Source organism: Staurois parvus, unplaced genomic scaffold (assembly GCF_062004578.1).
Source record: "Staurois parvus isolate SC_StPar_1 unplaced genomic scaffold, SC_StPar_1.0 ptg000282l, whole genome shotgun sequence".
Lineage (NCBI taxonomy): Eukaryota > Metazoa > Chordata > Amphibia > Anura > Ranidae > Staurois > Staurois parvus.
Genome location: NW_028318078.1, coordinates 4,477,374 through 4,493,542, shown reverse-complemented (window position 1 = coordinate 4,493,542; position 16,169 = coordinate 4,477,374). Strand labels below are relative to the sequence as shown.

Below are 16,169 nucleotides of genomic sequence, written 5' to 3'. Positions count from 1 at the left end.
TATGGTGCCCACCCATCCAACCCCCCCCCCCCCCAAGATAATACAGGATCTAATACTCTTTTTGTCTAGTGGATGAGACAAGACAGAGTATAATTTACCTTAACCTGTGGTCCAAAGGCAGCTGATGCTTCAGTTCTCTTCTCACCAGTGCTAGAAATTGGGTGGATACTCCTACATCACCAGTGCAGGATTTTCCAATTGGCACCGTCTCTTCATATTAGCTGTCATTTGAAAGCTTGCTACATGTGGCAGTCTCTCCCCTTTCGAATCCCAGGGTGTGCTGATGTACTCAATCTGTCATTTTTGGTCCCACTGCTTCCAGCCCTTGATCCTGTTCATGCTGTACTGCTGAATGGATCCTCCTGAGCCAGCCTGATCCAAACCTGGAGGCTAGCTCCCCCCCCAGATCTAGGGGATCCCTCACAGACCACCAACAGTCTCCTCAGCACTCCATCTTCCACTCAAATCCCCACCTGGACTGACTATCCCATAATTATGGGCTAGTCCACCACTCTTCCAGGGCCTCCAAACCTGGGATTGGTCAGACTCAGGGGCGGTCTGACCATTTGGAAACTCGGGCACTGCCCGAGGGCCCGGGGTCAGTAGGGGGCCCCATGAGATGCCCCTGGTACCTTTTTTCATAGGCTTTTTTGAGTTTGGGCAAGGGCACAGGGGCCCCATGATCCCCTATTGCCCGGGGGCCCCATGAGTTGTCAGTCCGCCCCTGGTCAGACTTCCACAAACATGTAGATTAGGTCTCCACCTCTTCCGCCTACTGGCTTCTGGAAGGTTCCCATGGTCCTCCAGAACCAGGTGGAGACAATTAGAGTCCCAACCTGTTAGGTCACCCAGCTTGCCCTGCAGTAACCCGACCTTAATCACAGACTCAAACAATAGATTTGCCTACACTATTCTAGTAGCACAAAACAAGGTGCTACATAGGCGAGAGACAAAACAGAGCACTACTTACCCTAATCTAGAATCCCATGGTCTTTGTCATTGCTGTTTCTGGATATAATGACAAAGTCCCATGAAGCTGTTCTTCTTGCCAGCTTTGCTGTTGCTCCTCTCATTGACATCATCATGGCCAAAACTAGACTTATATTTCAGACGCACAGCATAAAAAGGAAGATCATTCTGCTGCTTTTTGGGTCAGCGAAAGGGCCTGTGGCAATGGGCCTTAGGTTTGTGTCAATGGCATCAGTTTTATACAAGTGTAAGAAACGTCTGAAATCATTCATAATTGGTAGGTACATTAAACCTGCAGTTTTCCTTCTTATGAAGTGCATGTGACCCACTTCAGGTAGGTTTTGAAATCCCATAGACATGTATAGAAATGCAAATCCTGTTTGAAACCTATTCACACACCAAGGCAGCCTGGAGCTGTGATAAAATGTAGACATTATGCATTTTATTGCAGCACATTGTACAGGATTGTATGTCACTGTACAGCAGTGGTTCTCAACCTTCCTAATGCTGCGACCCTTTAATACAGTTCCTCATGTTGTGGTGACCCCCAACCATAAAATTATTTTCGTTGCTACTTCATAACTGTAATTGTGCAGTGGGAGGAGTAGTGCCACATCATTGGTGTCAGTGAGAGGAGTAGTGCTACATCACTGATGTCAGTGGGAGGAATAGTGTCCCATCATTGGTATCAGTGGGAGGAATAGTGCCACATTGTTGGTGTCAGTGGGAGGAATAGTGCCCCATCATTGGTGTCAGTGAGAGGAGTAGTGCCACATCACTGATGTCAGTGGGAGGAATAGTGTCCCATCATTGGTATCAGTGGGAGGAATAGTGCCACATTGTTGGTGTCAGTGGGAGGAATAGTGCCCCATCATTGGTGTCAGTGGGGGGGGGGGAATAGTGCCCCATCATTGATACTAGTGTTGGGGGGAATTGTGCCCCATCATTGGTGTCAGTGGGGGGGATAGTGCCCCATCGTTGGTGTCAGTGGGGGGAGGAATAGTGCCCCATCGTTGGTGTCAGTGGGGGGAGGAATAGTGCCCCATCGTTGGTGTCAGTGGGGGGAGGAATAGTGCCCCATCGTTGGTGTCAGTGGGGGGAGGAATAGTGCCCCATCGTTGGTGTCAGTGGGGGGAGGAATAGTTCCCCATCGTTGGTGTCAGTGGGGGGGGGGAGGAATAGTTCCCCATCGTTGGTGTCAGTTTGATCTTCGCGCTGCTGCTTGGCTCTCCTGCTCGCTGGTGATTGGCCGCCTGTATGCTTCTCCTGAGCTACAGTTCCGGTGGCCAATCACTGGCGAGGAGGCGGAGCTGTTGAGTGATCCTGGGGATGTGGCCAGATGACAGGGGCGGCATGTCATCCCGTGCACACATCGCGGTCCAGGGAAATGTGGACGTATCTGCATGTGGGCGGACCCGCCTGGAGACTAATAGAGGAGCGGTGTCTCAGTTCCTAAGACCATCTGAAATATGTGTTTTCCGATGGTCTTAGGAGACCCCTGTGAGAGGGTTGTTCGACCCCTTAAGGGGTCGCGACCCACAGGTTGAGAACCGCTGCTGTACAGCAACATGAATGAAGTGTCACTTTTGTGCACTTCAAATAAAGTTTCTACAAAAAAGGGAGCTGCGTGATGTACTGAATCCTGCACCACACCACCCCTACCACAGATGGACTGGACAGCTGCTGGAAAGGTAGACCGCTGCAGTTTAACTCTCTGGCAGCTGCCTGTTTAGTGTGAGTGGGCCTTTAATGTGCTTGAGGCATGCAAAAGTAGCCTATTAATTAATGTTATTGTAACTTGTAATTTTCCCATGCCTTAAAAACTGTTTAGCACCCCATAAAGCAAAACTTTGGAATAGAAAACAAAAAATTACTAGCATGTAGGATTTTATAGTAAAAAACACTCTGTATGTCTCTTCTGCAATAAACCTACCTTCTAGCAAGCTTCTAAATGTCCTCCACTGAGCTGTGCTTGCGTAGCTCAGTGTACTATCTTGGTGTGCCCTTGACACCATGATGGCAAACCACCTGGGTTCACATGTGGGACTTACACCATAACAGGCCAGCTAACCAAGATGGCCAAAGAAGCCTGGGTGAAGATGGCAGCATTGGCAAGGGAGCTCACAAATGTCCCATCACTACAGGGGAGGCAAGTGTAGAGGACATTAGTTCTACTTCAATTACCCCTGCAGCTGGAGGATTTAAAGTCATCCTATCTAGCTGCATCTGGAACATGGCAACTAGGCAGTAAAAAAATAAATAAACTGGTAGTATAGGAACCTTTAACAAATCAAAAGCTTGGTTTTTAAGACTGTGTTATAGTGGTATTGATCTCATTCACATGAGCAAACTTTCAAACAGACTGATATAAACCTAATTCTTTAGCAGATTGTCATTACATTGAATGCTGATAGAAAATGCAACCGGGTTGCTCACCTTTCACAGAATGTCCTGAATTCCACCAACTGCATAGGTTAAATTCTACAAGAAACCTGTAGAGCAGCAAAGAAAAAGACAATTATGTTTAGATTGCATGTTACTGAAAAAAAAAAGAATAAAAAAATAAATAAATAAATATATATATAAAATAAATAATCTTTTTTTTTTAAGTGATCACGTGTCCTTCTGTTCTTAGCTGCATTAAGGAGCTTAGAAAGCTTAGGGTGCAGACAGTATCTGTCATTAGGAGACTAACCACAGGAATACAGGCAGGCTGTGCTCTCAAGTAGAATGCAAAGAATAAAACTGGCAACCCTGGGATGATGTGCTTCCATACCTAGAGTGGTCAGTTTGATAAAAGGAAGCAGGGGGACTGGCAAGATCACCAGTTATGTACACAAAGGAAGCAATACAAAGAGAACAGGATACTTTTAACCAGGCGCGGACTGACAACTCATGGGTCCCCCGGGCAATAGGCCCCTGTGTCCTTGCCCATACTCAAAAAAGCCTATGAAAAAGGTACCAGGGGCATCTCATGGGGCCCCCTACTGACCCCAGGCCCTCGGGCAATGCCCGAGTTTCCAAATGGTCAGTCCACCCCTGCTTTTAACTCAAGTACATGTACTACAGGATTCAACTATTTTAGACATGAATAATGTAGGCCTGGCATTTTCTTTTTTTAGAATTACACCACTGGACTTTTTTATACTTTGTATAATATATCAGTGCTCTAGAAATATTGAGGAAACAATGTTGCAAGTGATCTGTTTAATTTAGAATACCATGTAATTGCTAAAATTGCAATACCACAGTTTGGTTTTTCTTTTATATACTTTGATATTAGAATTTCTAGAGCACATTTCCAATAGAAAAAAGAGAAATAGATGATTTGATATTTTCAACCAATCAGAAGTCAGTTTCTTTTTTCCATGGCAGTCAGCAAATCAAATAATCTAGTTCAGCCATTCTCAACCAGGGCCAGACCTTGCTACTTATTTCTTGAGCAGTTGTTGATTGATCTTCCATATACTGGTGCCTGCATAATTCTGAGGCCATTGACATTTGGCAGAGCCAGCTGCAGGACAGCAATGATCTTTTTAGCTGTCTGTAAGGTTGGCATTATAAACATTACTGTAAAAGGGTAATTCTTTATACTGGCTGCCAGTGCAAGTGATGTTTTTTCCCTTGACCCCCAAAACATTGTTTTCCATATGGGCTCCCCCAGTTCCTCTGGGGTAAAAAGATTGAGAAAGCTTGATCTAGTTGACATTAAAGTTTGAACTATTTGATTTCGAAGGATAAGATTAGGTGACCAGCATGCCTTGACATGGGTTTGTTACAGTGTACATAAAATACATGCCAAGAACCTCTTTCACCTGACAAATATGGAACGTTTGCTCCTTATTAAAAAAAAAAAAAACAACCTAGGTGTTTTTGGAATTATGGGATCATGTATCACATTATATGGACTGTGTAATTGGAAACAGGGATATGATCTGCCGACATCTCACCAACACCTGACAACTTGTCCTAAGCCTGACATGAGCATCTGAGGAACTATTTCACAGAACATGAAATCACCAAGCAACACAATGACTCATCAAGATGTTTGATGTATTCAAGAGGGCCCACCCAGACAGCAGACGTCCATTACCCACCACACAAGTGAAACCACAAAAATGACAGTTCCTCCTATCTGTCCATTTCAGACATACACATCAAGCAATACACTTGAATTCTACGTTGTTGGTGATTTATTAATGAGTGTGATGTGCTAAACAATGTTACAACATGCAGAAAGGAAATGCTTTTTGATGGTAAATGAACACTTACAGGATAAGTTCTGTCATTATCCATTTTACTGCAGCAAAGAAGGCATGGTAAGGCTGTGAATGAATTAGAAAAAAAAATTAGGTTGACTTGAAGAGTTTCATCAGTGTTGCTGTTTGAAGTATTGATAGAAGGAAAATAAAATCTAAATAAAGGTCAGTGTTCCCTCCAGGAGTTTGCTAAGGTTTTCATTTATTTAGGTCATAGTACAGCTAATTGTTGTTATTCAAATTCAACTAGACATGATCTGAAATGGTAATGGTGTTTCACCACTTATTTAAGTGGTTTCTTCAGTTCAAATGAATATCAGGAACATTCCCAACACTATTGACAGTATAACTGGGAAAGACATCTGGATGAGTGGAAACATCTTCAACATTACAAAATATGTTCTACTGACTTTTATTAACTATTACTAGCATTCCTACAAAAGAAGTCCTCTTGCCTGTCCTCCCAGAGGACTTGCTATAACTGAGGAGAAAGCACCTTTGAAATATCAGGCTGGTTATCAATAACCTGTTGCTTGTGGACAAGCCAGGAGATGGCCTGTCTACTGAACAAACCACAGGGTAGAAGCTAAACATTCAAAGTTCAGCAATTTTGCATTCACCTTCTGCACAGTTTTATTAGTCCTCCTCCAATAAATAAACCAACAAAACTGCACTGTTAGTGCTTCCAGAGTTTGCTTAACCTCTGTGTCTGCTTTTTAACAGAACTTGAATAACAAATGAAGAGAAAATCCTATTGCCAATCTCTTGTTTTTTCCCCTTATTTAAAAAAAATATTGTAGGGCAGTGCTAACTAACTCTTACTTTTTCAGCTTGTGTGCACAGGCTCTTGATTTATCGTCTGTACGCCATAGACATCAGTTTGCAGTAATCTGCAGCCGCCAATGGACTGTTGGCATAGACACAATGGGGTTGCTTTACTAAAACTTAAATAAACAAGCTAAAGTTAGAAGCTGATTGGCTACCATGCACAGCTGCATCTGATGCACTCACCAGTTTTAGTAAATCAACCCCAATGAGCTTCATGCAGAGAAGCTGAAGGAACTGGCTGGGGCGCGGCCCTGGGCTCGTGCTAATAAGATATATTGAGCTGGTGGCCTCTAAGTGAAGATACTCCACCATTCAGACATTGATCGGCATACAACCTGCAGTCAGTGGCACATTATGGGCATTACATAGCTGGCTCCTCCCCCTCCAGACCTGCCAACACATTGTCTAACAAAGCAAAATCTTCCAGTACCATCTTCCTTCCTGTGGCTCTGAGATGTCACGTGACGGAATGTCCAGAGCTACAAAGGAACTGATACTGGAAGATGTGAAAAGGTGTATCAGAATCAATTATGTAATTAAACCTTTATGAAAACCCATAATCACATCCACCAATCATTGCATGGCCAACTTTACATGATACACTTTCTTTTTCCCACAGAAGTCTTTCTTTAGCCCACAAAATGGATAATTGGTTGTACTTGCCCTCCAGGCCAAATGTTCCCAGTCCTTGGCTGTCCTCATGAATTATTTATTTATTTATTTCAGGTACTTTTATAGCGCCGTCAATTTACGCAGCACTTTACACACACACACACACATATACAGTGGGGATCGAAAGTTTGGGCACCCCAGCTAAAAATTTGTATTAATGTGCATAAAGAAGCCAAGGAAAGATGGAAAAATCTCCAAAAGGCATCAAATTACAGATTAGACATTCTTATAATATGTCAACAAAAGTTAGATTTTATTTCCATCATTTACACTTTCAAAATAACAGAAAACAAAAAAATGGCGTCTGCAAAAGTTTGGGTACCCTGCAGAGTTAATATCTTGCACTGCCCCCTTTGGCAAGTATCACAGCTTGTAAACGCTTTTTGTAGCCAGCCAAGAGTCTTTCAATTCTTGTTTGAGGTATCTTTGCCCATTCTTCCTTACAAAAGTCTTCCAGTTCTTTGAGATTTCTGGGCTGTCTGTCACGCACTGCTCTTTTAAGGTCTATCCATAGATTTTCAATGATGTTGAGGTCAGGAGATTGTGAAGGCCATGGCAAAACCTTCAGTTTACGCCTCTTGATGTAATCCCCTGTGGATTTCGAGGTGTGTTTAGGATCATTATCCATTTGTAGAAGCCATCCTCTCTTTAACTTCAGCTTTTTCACAGATGGCATCAAGTTACCATCCAAAATTTGCGGAAATTTTATTGAATCCATTTTCCTTCTACTCGTTCCCTGTGCCACTGGCTGCAACACAACCCCAAAGCATGATTGATCCAACCCCATGCTTAACAGTTGGACAGAGGTTCTTTTCATTAAATTCTGTGCCCCTTCTTCTCCAAACGTACCTTTGCTCATTCCGGCCAAAAAGTTCAATTTTAACCTCATCGGTCCACAGAAATTGTTTCCAAAATGCAGCAAGCTTGTCTATATGTTCATTGGCAAAGTTCAAACAATGTTTTTTGTGGTGAGGACGTAGAAGAGGTTTTCTTCTGATGACTCTTCCATGAAGACCATATTTGTACAAGTATCTCTTTATAGTGGAATAGTGTACCACAACTCCAGTGTCTGCCAGATCTTTCTGGAGGGATCGTGCAGTCAAACGTGAGTTTTGAATTGTTTTTCTCACAATGCTGCGAGCTGTTCTGTCTGATATTTTTCTTGGTCTTCCAGATCTTGCTTTAACTTCCACTGTTCCTGATGACTGCCATTTCTTAATTACAATCCGAACAGAGGATATTGACATCTGAAAACGCTTTGCTATCTTCTTATAGCCTTCTCCAGCTTTGTGAGCGTCAACTATTTTTAGTTTCAGTTTTCTAGACAACTGCTTAGAAGAACCCATGGTGCTGATTGTTGGGGCAAGGTCAGATGAGCCTGGGCATTTAAAACCTTTGAGATTGACATAACCTGGTCTTCCCAGACGATGATTGAGAACAATCCATGACAATGGCAGGTCTCAGCTTTGCAAAGGGGGCAGTGCATGCTATAAATTCTGCAGGGTGCCCAAACTTTTGCAGACGCCATTTTTTGTTTTCTGTTATTTTGAAAGTGTAAATGATGGAAATAAAATCTAACTTTTGTTGACATATTATAAGAATGTCTAATCTGTAATTTGATGCCTTTTGGAGATTTTTCCATCTTTCCTTGGCTTCTTTATGTACATTAATACACATTTTTAGCTGGGGTACCCAAACCTTTGATCCCCACTGTATATATATATTGTACATTCACATCAGTCCCTAACCTGAATAATGGTATCTAAAGGAATAACCTCGTTGCCCATAACAACCAAGTAGACAAATACATGACGTATTTTCAGGATTGCATGGGAGACACAGTTAAGTATGAAGTTTAAAGTGGTTTCCACATCAACACCTCAGTTTGTGAAAATGCATTTTTCTCATTATTAAATCATAAAATTACTTTGTTATATTTTATCCAACAATTTTTTAAAAAGCATTTTTAGAAATGTAAAACATACTTACATCTAATAAACTGTGGGCACTGTCACTGCTCTCCTTATTTGTTCTGCACATGGCTTGATAGTCATACAGGGTTATTCTAAATAAAGAGGTACACCAATATTATACAGGTTAGTTAGCAGCTAACAATTGATATTTACCAGTCACTAGCGGTTGCAAACTATTTTATGACACGGCATACACATCATTTTATGACTTATGCATATTTTGTATCATTTCATATATTTTGTCCGTCAGGCCTCAGATTATAGTGTAATTCAAGCCAAAACTATTTTATTCAGCATAGCAGGAAAGGTTTAGAGCAACCTCACAAAGGAACCCTTGAAACAGGGCCAGATCTATCCTGTCTGCTGTGGGAGTGCAGTAAAAAATGTCAGGGGGGCAGAGGAAGCGAAGTCAGCAGGGAAGAGGATAGGGTCAGCAGTTTGCAGGGCAGTGTACTGGTGGTTATCAAAGCAGTGTCTAGGAGGCAGCAGGGCAGTGTGTAGTGGGTCAGAAGGGCAGAAGATGAGATGTAGGGCAGTGTACAAGAGTCAGTAGGACAGAGTACAGGTGGTCAGTAGGGCAGAGGATAGGGGTGAGCAGGGTAGAAGGCAGGGGTTAGTAAGACAGAGGACAAAAGTCAGCAGGGCAGGGTACAGGGGGTTAGCAGGTAAGAGAACAGGGAAAGGCAGAAAGGAAGAACAGGATCACATCTGGCAGAGCACTCAGCAGAGCTTCTCTTCCCTACACTGCTCACAGCCTGGGCACTCAGCAGATCTCTTCCATAAATCCACACAGCATATCGCTGAGATCGGATTCTCTTACAGACTGATCTGCTCCATGTGTAGCTTGCTACTACAGCTACACTGCCATTCTAATCAGGGAATTTCACAGGCTAGAACTGTAATATAGCAGCCAGCTATACACTGTGTAAATGGAGGCTGTATCTGTAATGGTTATCTAGTGCTTGCGGCGAAGACGACAAACTGCACCCCCCCATGTGTGAGCATCATGTCTTAGCATTAAAAAAAACAGCACTCATCAGCACGCTCAACCCCTAAGCAAAAATTACCTCTGCAAGTTATAAGTCTCCCCAAAAGAAAATGCAAAAATTCCCCCCCCTCTATATCCCCCCCCCCATCAGCACAAATCTTTGCCCTCCCATCCCACCTCTTAGCTCAAATGCCCCCAATCCCCCCCAGCACTAATCTACCCCACCCAAAAATAACCCCCCTCCCCAACACACACATCCTCTTTCTCCTCAAATTTCTCATCCTAGCACAAATCTTTACCTAGCAAAATCCTCACCCCCAAATCAATCACCATCACAGCACAGGTCCTCTCTAAACTCCCCCCCCCTCCCAGAACAAATCTTCTCTCACAAATTCCCCCTCCTACCATAAATCCCTCTTCCTAGCACAAATCCCGCCTCTTAGCATAAATCCCTCCACTCCCTGCTCTTAGCACAAATCCCCCCATCTAGCATAAATCCCTCCACTCCCTGCTCTTAGCACAAATCCCCCCTCCTAGCATAAATCCCTCCAATCTCTGCTCTTAGCACAAATTCCCCCTCCTAGCATAATCCCTCCAATCTCTGCTCTTAGCACAAATTCCCCCTCCTAGCATAAATCCCTCCAATCTCTGCTCTTAGCACAAATTCCCCCTCCTAGCATAAATCCCTCCAATCCCTGCTCTTAGCACAAATTCCCCCTCCTAGCATAAATCCCTCCAATTCCTGCTCTTAGCACAAATCCCCCTTCTTAGCATAAATCCCTCCAATCCCTGCTCTTAGCACAAATCCCCCTTCTTAGCATAAATCCCTCCAATCCCTGCTCTAAGCACAAATCCGCCGTCCGAGAGCATAGCATAGCACAGCTCGCAATCTGCCTGCTTTCTGCCACTGTTATTTGTCCTGTAACCTTCTCTACACTGTACCACGTTGCCCTCTGCTTTTCCTGGCCCTGAGTGTGGGGATGGGGAGAGGGGCTCATCAGCCAGGCACAATGTCTGTGAGATGGCCAGCCTGGGGGGGCACAACTGAATTCTGGGGGGCGCATCCCACCCCAGCACCCCCCTAGATCCGGCCATGCCTTGAAGTAACTTTCCAGGCATGGGGAACCCCTGATAAAAATGAGTATATCTATAACTTATGATACATTATAGTGCTGGTCAGTGGGAAGAATGCTCCTTACACTTAAGGTCAATGGAAAGAAGTATTCCCTTACAGAAAGGTCAATGGTGTCAGTGAGAACTTAACTGAGAGGCAGAAATTGTTCATTACTCAAGGAACCCTTAGCAACCTCTGGAGGAACCCTAGTTGAGAAACCCTGGTTTAGAGACTCTCTTAAAGTCTAATTACTGTCTGTTCCTCCACTGGAAAGCTTCTCTGGTAGCTGTTGTTGGGACACTAATTCACAAAGTCACCCCAATGGGAGCACAGGCAGTAATAAAAACAAAGTCAGAATTTCTAATTCTTCACCAGTCTTTTCGGAGCTAGAAAAATAAACTGGGGATCCATCTAACAGAAATGATTTGGACCTTCTGACTGCTGGTAGTTCACACAGGTGCAATTTCTGATGTGACTTGAGACGCACAGAATTGCATGATTGTGGTGCCTGTTCACATCAATGTGACTCTGTGCAGTGTGATTTTGAAACAGGTTCCTGTGCTACTTTGTTGTGATTTCAGTGTGATGTAGCTCCATAAAATTAGCTAACCACATCCAAAGTTGCATTAAATAATCACACTGAAAGTCGCATAAAAATTGCATCACAGCAGTGTGAACAGAGCCTTAAAGCATATGTCAAGTCAAGATGAAAAGGTAAAAAAAAAATATTCTGGCCACCCTTCTAAACCCCACTCCACACAATGATCATGATGCCCTGTGGTGCAAACAGAGTCGTGGATAAGGGGGTACCACCAGTCCTCCTGTACGGGGCCCAGACCAGCAGGGGGGCCCAGGTAGCTGGGTGAATAGGATGTGGGCAGGGAGGGTGGCGGCACAGCAGGGGGCAATTATAGCCAGCTGATAGCCAGCTTCTTCTCCTCTCCCACTGGTTTTCAGCTGCAGTAGAGAGAGCCATACAGGGGATCTGTTCCACAAATTGCCCAACACCCACCCCCCTCCACACACCCATCACCCTCCCTGTGCACAATATGTTTCCCCTGCTACCTAGGTCCCTCACCATTGCAATGCTGCTGGCTTCCCTCCTCTCCTTCCCACCAGCAGCTGCAAGCACACTGCAATACACTGCAAGCTGCAATAGGATCCTTCAGAAAGGAGAATAGAGGAAGTGTCCAGTTACCACCCCCTTCCTTTCCTGAATGAACAGAATGAGTGATCAGTGCCCATCACATACTGTGTTCATTCATTAATGAAGCATAGTAAGTTGTATTTTTTTTGTTGGGGAAGGGGGCCCTGTCAGGTTGGCTGTATGGGGTCCCATGGTTTCTAACAGCAGCCCTGGCTGCAAATATAGTGGTGTGAACACCATACACCACAATACACAGTTCTGGAATAAGCATCCATCATAATGCTCACAGGGGCAAGCACTCATTGGTCAATGTGACCATGTGACTGTGCCGACCAATGAAAAGTCCTTCTTTCTTCTGGGATACCCTGCCAGAAGAAGAAGCTTCAGATGTTCCTCTCATTGGTCAGATTGCCATTGCAAGCATTATTAAGGATACTCGTTACTGGACTGTGTATTGTGGTGTATAGTGTACAGGTCCCTTCAGAGCGCATGAGCCGGTGAGTATCTCCTAAACACCACAAGTTTAGGAGATATTCACTGTACCTACAGGCAATCCTTATTATAGGCTCACCAACAATTTCAAAAGCAGAGTTTACTACCGCTTTAATTCACAGAGATCACAGTACTCCCCTCTTTATAATGCCCTGATCTTTGTTTTTCATCAGAAGTAAAGAACCATCTTGGTTTAGACATTATTCAGGGTCAGCATTAACTTTCCAGACTGAGATTATGGCTCAGAGATGTCACAATCTGTCAAATCCTGGTGCCTGTTCAGTTCTTAGCTGTTTACAAATGAGTGACACACATCAGCACCCTCTCACCTTGTGACTTGCTACCAAACTGTAATGTTACTTTCTGATCCCTAAGGCCCCTTTCACACTGATGGTTTGATCAGGTCCACCTGTCAGTTTTTCAGGTGGACTCGTTCGAACCATCCACAGCCCTCTATGGACAGCGGGTGTCAGAGGACATGTGTCCGCCGACAGCTGCCGACATTCGATCTGATCTTGTATGCTAAAAACAGATGAATGGGGATCCATTCTGGGAGAGGAGACTGAGGAAATGCCCCCCCGCCTGCAGCTGACTTACTACATCATCTCAGCCTAGAAAGAGTAATTTGATAAAGAGCGCTTTTGGTAAAGGTACAGCTTTGTTTTTAACCTTCCTAGCGGTCTGATTATGTCCATATTTCTGTGCTTAAAGAGGTAAATTTTTTTGCATGGAAATATGTATTTTTTTTATTGTAGGCCTGTATTTTTTAGGAATAATTCACTGAAATCTGTCCGAACAAGAGTCTAGTAAACATCCCGGGTATGATAAAACTTGAAACACGAAATCATGAATTATAATTTAATAAATAATCATAAAAAATAATAATATAATAATAATTTTAATTCAATAATATAATCAAACCAAAAACACTGAAATTTGAAATATAGCACCAAGTTCACACATCGCTGAGCAAAGTCGCAAAATCGTTTTCAGTGTCTGATGACGAATTTCCCCACAAATCATTATCACTCAATTCTGCAAGTGGTTCTAATTTACTATCGCTGTTCTCTAGCTGGTCTAAAACCGCTTTTGACCTAAAGGCATGCTTTTTGGACGCCATGGACTTTTCTCAGTTTCCAGGCAGAAAGAACAGTAAAAATGTAAGCAGGGCACAGGACAAAGCACTCAGGACAAAATGTATGTGAAATGGTTTGATGCAGTAATGTTTTACTATGTGATTTTAGTGATTTTAGTGAATGTCACTTTTTGTCATTGTCAAATTTCCCGCCAGTTCAGCCCCCCGTACGTTCCAACGCTTGCAGGGGATGGAACCCAGATGACAGACGCCGGCATCCACCGGATTACATTGCCGGGACACTGCAGGAGGGACATCAAGGGAGCGCAGGACAAGGTAACTGATCAAGCGCCGCATGGTAAGCCCGAGTGTAGCTCGGGGTTACCGCTTGTGGTACTGAAAGTTTACGCCGAGCTACACTCAGGAATACCGCCAGGGAGGTTAATGATACTGTTGCTGTATATTGTGATATGTCAGGAAGGTATTCCCGCACAGTTGTGAAATTAATGAAAGGTCCACTTTAAGAACAGTTGCAGTATTTTCTGACTGGTTTCCCATCTTCCCATGGAATCGTTCAGCACGCTGAATGCAATCTATTAGACAGGCACCTAAGAGCAGTCTAATAACGCGGAAGATTGTGACAGAATAATAACGCATAATGTTACATTTTTCATCACTGAAGTAGTTAAACACAAATTATTTCAGGAAACAATTACATCAGTTCCTTTTATCAACATGAAATAGCTGTAAAGTGTTATTTTTTCAAACTACCTTGATGTCATTTTATTTTTTTAAGGAGTGCTTTGTGGCTACCTGTATCCCTTCCTGCTGATTATAGCACAGGAACGTTGTAATTGTCTGTTTTCTTTCAGAACTAAATTTAAAACCATTAAAGGGGGCCGTCCACGTCTCATGCTGTTCCCTCCAGCTTTTCAAAATCGGCAGACTTTTTTTTCTCTCGGCTACAGATACCATGCCCTGGGCGTAATGACATATCCAACATCTTATTTTAATCACTATGCATAGACTTCTGATATGTCCTTACTATCATGGTCTTACTGCTGCTTGTTTTAAAGGTTTTCAGCATTGAAAGTCTGGCTTTCTGTTTTTGTCTAATAATATTTTTTGAAGACTGCTTTTGTAACAGTAAAAAGTGCTTAACCACTTGCCCTCCTGAGGATTTACCCCCCTTACTGACCAGGCCATTTTCTGCGTTACGGCGCTGCGCTACTTTAACTGACAATTGCGTGGTCATGCAACGGTGTACCCAAATGAAATTTGCGTCCTTTTTTCCCACAAATTGAGATTTATTTAAGTGGTATTTAATTTTTTAGCATTATAAGCAAAAAAAGACCAACAATTTTGAGAAAAAAACAATATTTTGGACTTTTTGCTATTAAACATGTCCAGTGAAAAAATAAAAAAATTCTAATTTTGTCACAAATTTAGACCAAAATGTATTCTGCTACATGTCTTTGCTAGAAAAAAATCCCAATACATGTGAATTAATTGGTTTATGTGAACGCTATAGTGTTGTGGCGGTATAGATACTGGGATTTTTTTTCTACTAGTAATGGCGGCGATCAGCAACTTTTAGTGGGACTGCAGGACTGCGGGACTGTGGCGGACATTCTGACACTGGGGGGAACTAATTTGGTGTCACTGACACCCCAGTGACAACAATTCAGTGATCAGTGCTAAAAAAAGAACTGACACTCTACTAATGACACGGGGCAAGAAGGGGTTAATGTGAGGGCCAATCAAAGGGTTAACTGTGTGCCGGGAGTGTTTTACTAGGGGGCAGGGGTGTGTTCTTTGCTGTAAGCACACTTGTTCAGTTGTTTGGTAAAACAAATTAACAATCAGCCAATCACATGGCAGCAACTCAATGCATTTAGGCATGTAAACATGGTTAAGACGACCTGCTAAAGTTAATCAGAATGGGGAAGAAAGGGGATTTAAGTGACTTTGAACATGGCATGATTGTTGGTGCCAGACGGGCTGGTCTGAGTATTTCAAATACTGCTGATCTAGCAGTTTTAGATTTTCACGTACAACTATCTCTAGGGTTTACAGAGAATGGTCCGAAAAAAGAGGAAATATCCAGTGAGCGACAGTTGTGTGGACAAAAATGCCTTGTTGATGTCAGAGGTCAAAGGAGAATGGGTAGACTGGCTGCTGAGACATTCAGCAACACAGACTGTAGGGTCAGAATTTGGCATAAACAGGATGAAAGCAGGGATCCATCCTGCTTTGTATCAACGTCTCAGGCTGGTGGTGGTGGTGTAATAGTGTGGGGGATATTTTCTTGGCACTAGTAAGGTGTACCTAATAAAGTGGCCAGTAAGTGTACATATCAGAAATGCAGCTCCTAGGCATCTTAACTGGGTGGCCTGCAAATCTCAGTCCCTCAACTTGTCTTTAACGCATTCATGGTTTGAAAGCCATTCACTTCCATGAAAAGCCCATGCACATCTTCTCAAGCTGTTGATAGGATTTCCATTTGAAGAGAAAGGAGTTCAGGGTGCAAAAGGGAGAAGATTTTGAAAAGTTGTTGTATGATACAGGATTCACCCTAATGATTGCCAGGGAACTGATAAGTAGATATGATCTACAGAGAAAACACTGGTTGTTGGCCTCAAAAAAGTGCAG

The 16,169-nt window shown here is 43.2% G+C and overlaps 1 protein-coding gene across 3 annotated transcripts in view; it reads right to left on the bottom strand.

The window, feature by feature from the left end:
• CACNA2D3 (calcium voltage-gated channel auxiliary subunit alpha2delta 3) overlaps positions 1–16,169 on the bottom strand; it is a 1,248,789-nt gene that overhangs the window by 69,522 nt on the left and 1,163,098 nt on the right. For all 3 annotated transcript variants that reach the window (XM_089681870.1, XM_089681868.1, XM_089681867.1), the window contains 3 exons: positions 8,718–8,793; positions 5,242–5,294; positions 3,406–3,461 (listed from right to left, as the gene is read on the bottom strand). In XM_089681870.1, coding sequence (XP_089537996.1) covers positions 3,406–3,461; positions 5,242–5,294; positions 8,718–8,793 — 185 coding nt within the window. The remainder of the gene's footprint in view (positions 1–3,405; positions 3,462–5,241; positions 5,295–8,717; positions 8,794–16,169) is intronic.